This window comes from Phocoena phocoena, chromosome 3, assembly GCF_963924675.1.
Source record: "Phocoena phocoena chromosome 3, mPhoPho1.1, whole genome shotgun sequence".
NCBI lineage: Eukaryota > Metazoa > Chordata > Mammalia > Artiodactyla > Phocoenidae > Phocoena > Phocoena phocoena.
In genome coordinates, this window is record NC_089221.1 from 118,612,693 (window position 1) to 118,618,652 (window position 5,960).

The 5,960-nt window shown below is 43.0% G+C and overlaps 1 protein-coding gene across 1 annotated transcript; it reads left to right on the forward strand.

Moving 5' to 3' along the window:
• The first annotated feature begins 1,455 nt into the window (after positions 1-1,455).
• On the forward strand, positions 1,456-3,849 carry LOC136120000 (protocadherin beta-17-like). The gene has a single exon (XM_065873406.1). It carries the CDS (start codon positions 1,456-1,458, stop codon positions 3,847-3,849), a length of 2,394 nt encoding a protein of 797 aa, XP_065729478.1.
• Positions 3,850-5,960: the final 2,111 nt, after the last annotated feature.

Consider the following 5,960-nt stretch of genomic DNA (forward strand, 5'->3'; position numbering starts at 1 on the left):
TATATGTGTGATACCTGCCAAGCCCTAAGTAAGTTATGAGCATCAGGTTACTAGCTAATGTCAGATTTTCGCTTCCAGTGCTGTGTATGCACCATTTATCTTTATTAACCACAAATCATTTACTTTCACAGTTGAACCCATATTTGATTTTATTTTTGTTGGTTATATTTGTAGTATTTTATGAAATATCTCTCTTTACAAGGTCCCGTCAAAGTCTGGCAGTGACAATTGAGTGAATATTTTCTTTTTATCCTTAATTAAAATGGAACTGGACTTAACTAAATTATATTTAGCTGTGTTCTGTGTCCAAATAAATGAACTATCATGGCTCTTTTGTCAGGGATGATTACTGATCAATTCAATGAGTGTAGGAAACCCTTACTGTTTTGTATTCCCAGATATTTCCCCTCTCCTCCTCCATTCTTCTTTGGGGGAACTGCTTCTTCTGCTATTCTTACTCCAACCACATGGCTTTACTTGTTGCAGTGGATTTTTTCAGTAACCCCATCTGCACAGTCCCAGAGGGTGTACACTGGGATAGGCCCTTCCCTAGAAAGTATATGTTTGACTTCATTGGCTTTATTGCCTTCTTCATGTTTGCAGAAAGACATTGCCTGAATTCAGAACTTACTGATTTCCAGTAAAACAAATGGGCATTTCTTCTCAACTTTAGTGAGCTATGCACACAATGAGTTTATGAAGGAAAAAAAATTTCCCAAGGTTATGTATACAGAGACTGAAAAGAAATCACATTTTTCAGAAGTTACAGGCACACTGCAATTTGACTGGGAGTAGAAACTGGATTTAAAATTTTATAACTTCTTCTAACACGATAGAACAAATTAGTATTTTTGTAATAGAATGTAAGCTCCCTAGAGCAAGAATTTTTGTGTTTAATTTACCGCTTTATCCTGAGAAGCTAGAAAAATTCCTGCACAGAGAAATACTTATTAAATAAATAAAATTATCTTGAGCCCAGTTTTGTCACCTGAACTTGTACCTTTATAGAGAAGATGAATATATAGATAAATAGGTATTACTTTGCTCTCACAACTGTTGTTAGATACTTGAACAAAACTGCATCACAGGTGAGGGGGAAAGGAGTTTATAACACTCTATGACCCAAAAGGTGTTCAACGCAGTTTAGCTATTATTACATTACTCTTTGAAATAAAGACTACCTGAAGTTGTGAAGCAGAACGCTTGGTGGCGCTGCAGGTTAAGAAAGTGAAAAACTGTCGCTGCATGCTCCCCCAGACTCCATAAAAACCGATCCGTTTCTGGCAGCTCACAAAAGACACATTTACACTGATGGGTAAAGAAGATTTCAGAGAGGCGGCTATCCCCCTGTCAACGTTAAGAGCTAACTCAAGATTACTGAACCAAGATAGCAGAGCTGGCTGCAAAACAATTATTTTGTGATTAAATACTGCATCTTTTAGACCCGGAGGAACCATGGAGACGCCGCTACCCAAAGCGACGCAAAAAAGGCAAGTGACTGCCATTATTATTCTATTACTATTGTGGGAGGTGGGTGGTGCGGTCATTAAGTATTCCGTTCTAGAAGAGAGACACAGCGGCTCATTTGTGGCCAACCTAGCAAAAGATCTGGGGTTGGGCTTAGGAGAGCTGGCCTCGCGGGGCGCCCGGATTCTTTCCAGAGGGAATAAACAGCATTTGCAAGTCGAGCACAAGAGTGGGAATTTGCTCCTAAAAGAAAAACTGGACCGGGAAGAGTTGTGCGGTGACATGGATCCATGTATACTGCATTTCCAGGTGTTACTGAAAAACCCGGTGCAGTTTATTCAAGGTGAATTACAGCTCCAAGACGTAAATGACCATGCCCCTGAGTTCCTGGAAAATGAAATCCGACTGAAAATCTCAGAAAGTAGCCATACAGGAACCGCATTTCCTTTGAAAATAGCTCAAGATTTAGATGTGGGCAGTAACACAGTTCAGAACTACACAATTAGCACCAACTTCCATTTCCACCTTTTCACTCGAAATCGCAGCGACGGCAGGAAATACCCGGAGCTGGTGCTGGCCAAAGAGCTGGACCGTGAGGAGCAGCCAGAGCTCAGGTTAACCCTCACGGCGCTGGATGGTGGGTCACCGCCAAAGACTGGGACTTCCCAGGTGCTCATCATGGTCCTGGACATAAATGACAACGCCCCTGAATTTGCTCGGCAGCTCTACGAGGTGCAGATCCCAGAGAACAGCTCTATAGGTTCCCTTGTCATCACTGTCTCTGCCAGAGATTTGGATGCTGGGACCCACGGAGAGCTCTCCTACTCATTTTTCCAATCATCAAGTCAAGTCATTCAGGCCTTCGAAATCAACACAGTAACGGGGGATATTCGATTAAAAAAAATGTTGGATTTTGAGGAAATTCGATCTTACCGTATGGAAATTGAGGCCTCAGACGGTGGGGGTCTTTCAGGAAAATGCACTGTAGCCATAGAAGTGACGGATGTAAACGACAACGCCCCTGAATTGACCATGTCATTACTCATGAATGATATCCCAGAAAACACCCCTGACACTGTGGTCGCTATTTTCGGAATTTCAGATCCAGACGCCGGGGACAATGGCAAAATGATGTGTTACATCCAAGACCATCTCCCATTCCTTCTGAAAATTTCTGTAGAAAATTTCTACACCTTGGTAACAGAAGGAGCGCTGGACAGAGAGAGCAGAACCGAGTACAACATCACCATCACCGTCACAGATATGGGAACTCCCAGGCTGAAAACCGAGCACAACATAACCGTGCTGGTGTCCGACGTCAACGACAACGCCCCCGCCTTCACCCAGACCTCCTACACCCTGTCCGTCCGCGAGAACAACAGCCCCGCCCTGCACATCGGCAGCGTCCGCGCCACAGACAGAGACGAGGGCGCCAACGCCCAGGTCACCTACTCGCTGCTGCCGCCCCTCGACGCGCACGTGCCCCTGGCCTCCCTGGTGTCCATCAACCCAGACAACGGCCACCTGTTCGCCCTGAGGTCCCTGGACTACGAGGCCCTAAGGGCGTTCGAGTTCCGCGTGGGCGCCGCCGACCGCGGCTCGCCCGCGCTCAGCAGCCAGGCGCTGGTGCGCGTGCTCGTGGTGGACGACAACGACAACGCGCCCTTCGTGCTGTACCCGCTGCAGAACGCCTCGGCGCCCTGCACCGAGCTGGTGCCCAGGGCGGCCGAGGCGGGCTACCTGGTGACCAAGGTGGTGGCGGTGGACGGCGACTCGGGCCAGAACGCCTGGCTGTCGTACCAGCTGCTCAAGGCCACGGAGCCCGGCCTGTTCGGCGTGTGGGCGCACAACGGCGAGGTGCGCACGGCCCGGCTGCTGAGCGAGCGCGACGCGGCCAAGCACAGGCTGGTGGTGCTGGTCAAGGACAACGGCGAGCCGCCGCTCTCGGCCAGCGTCACGCTGCACGTGCTGCTGGTGGACGGCTTCTCGCAGCCCTACCTGCCGGCCCCGGAAGCGGCAGCGGCGGACGCGGCCCCGGCCGCCCCTCTCACCGTCTACCTGGTGGTGGCCTTGGCGTCGGTGTCGTCGCTCTTCCTCTTATCGGTGCTGGTGTTCGTCGCGGTGTGGCTGTGCAGGAGGGGCAGGGCGGCCTCGGAGGGTCGCTGCTCGGTGCCCGAGGGCCCCTTTCCGGACCACCTACTGGGCGTCAGCGGCACGGGGACCCTGTCCCAGAGCTACCAGTACGAGGTGTGTCTGACGGGAGGCTCCGGGACCAGGGAGTTCAAGTGTCTGAAACCTCTTGTCCCCAACATCATGGGTGAAGGGGTTGGTACGGACACCGAGGAAAACTCGAACTTTAGAAACCATTTGGGGTTCAATTAAGAATCTCACTTGACAAGACGTGATAAATCATCATATTCACTAATGTATTAATTTCCAACCCTTTCATTCACATAGAGCTTACATATTCACTCATTCGTAAGTTTTGTCATATTTATAGTTTGAAGTATTTTACATTCAGAATCTCTAGGTGTTTTTTATTGTTGCTGTCTTTTTTTAAGCCCTTCACATTTTGCATGTGAGATGAGACATTAAATGGTGAAATGGTCTCAGTTTTTTGGTGGTCAGATTTTCGGAAGTCACAAATGTTTTCAGATTCCTGATATTTGAGCTTGTTCATTGATATCTTGTTATGACTAACTGAATTATGTTTTACGATTATCATAGCATGTCAGGCTATTGTAAATGATGGCTTTTAGGTTTAAAAATAATTTTCACCTATGCAAAAAATTTTGTGACCTCGAATATAGCTGGATTTCTGTAGTGTTGTTTGTCTTTCCTCAAATGAACTAATATTTTATCTGGATGTTTTCTGAGTATTCTCTTTTACAAAATTGATATTATTTAGACCGTCTGCCATAATTTAAAAGGACTTAATCCCAGTTAAATAGAAAAAATGTTGGTAGAGTTATGATTTCTTTTTCATAATAAATGGTTTTTAGTATGCAAATAATGATTTTCATTCTTTTAAAATAATATGTAGTCACATGATTCAAACATATTCAATAAGACCAAAAAAGAAAGTGAATTAACACCATGATTCTCCCACTCATGAATAATTATCAATGTCATCATCATTCTAAAGTATTTCTATGATGCTTATAAGTTACTAGCTGGATGGAAATAATTTTATAAAACGAATCTGTAAGAAACTGCTTCTTTATAATTAAAACCATCAGATTTTACTGAAATATAATAAAAATAATATGAAACTATAGAACTTGCTTAAGCTTAGGTAAATATTCCCTATAAGGTTAACAAACAGGAGTATGGTGCATATTAAGATATTAGCAATAATCAACTGCCTGCTGAAAGACAAGCAAATAAACATTCTTACACTTCCTCCTCCCCTCACCTTACTTTATACTTTTGTTATATGTGGTTACCTTAACAATGTTTATAACACTTACAATGTGTTTTAAAAGGATAATCTTCATAATTGTTTAGACATTTTATGTTTCAAATATTTAAGTCGTCATATAACGCTACTTTTTTCAAGCTTATTCAAGTCTGTCCAGAGGTAACAACTTTTGAACCTTTTGTTTTTTTCCCCCATTATATTTGCCTCCATATTTCTAAATAATATGCTTACAAAATGCTGTTTCTCAAATTTAAGTTTTAGATATTATCCATTTACTTCCAAAGGGCACACACACAAACTTGCACATTTCTTCTACCCCATCCTCTCTCATACCGATATCATTATTCTGTTTAAATAGTGTTTAAATAATTATGACTATGTACATATCACTTAGACCCAAACCTCATATTGCTCTAAGATTTTGTTTCTATTTCTTTACTCTTAAGTTAATAATTGCCTCATTTTCCACTTTACTTTAAAACCCTTAGAAGAAAACATAGGTGTAAAGTTTTCTATGTACATATTTTAAAGTTATCCCCATACTTTCTAAAGTCTAAAGCTCCTCATTGTATTATTAAGCCCATAAAAAAAACCTCTCAGTTCCATTATTTTTTCTTGGAGCTACTGTGGAGCCACCCAGACTCCTGCTCAATTGTACACTATTTTCTCTCTAGACCTACTCCACGGCTGGCATTTTGGGGTTTGCTATACCCTTCATCCTGGAAATTTCTTTTCTCTCTCTCATGTGTTTGATTTCATTTTCTGCATTTATTATGTCTTCCTCTTTATTGGTTTACCCCCCTAAATTCCTGAAAAATATTTGGTGACAAATTTATTCAGAACTTGAACATCTGAAAATTTTGGATGCTATAAAATCAAATGTTGATTTGTTGATTTTGTTGGATGTGGAATTATAGGTGAGGAATTATTTGCTACTAGTATTTTGAAGGCATTGCTTCATTGTCTTCTAATCTCCAATGTTGAGATATTCAACATTCTGATTACCCATTTTTTCTGAGACCTATTTTTTTCCTAGATCCCTGGTTCTCAACTGGGGGCAAATTTGCCACCC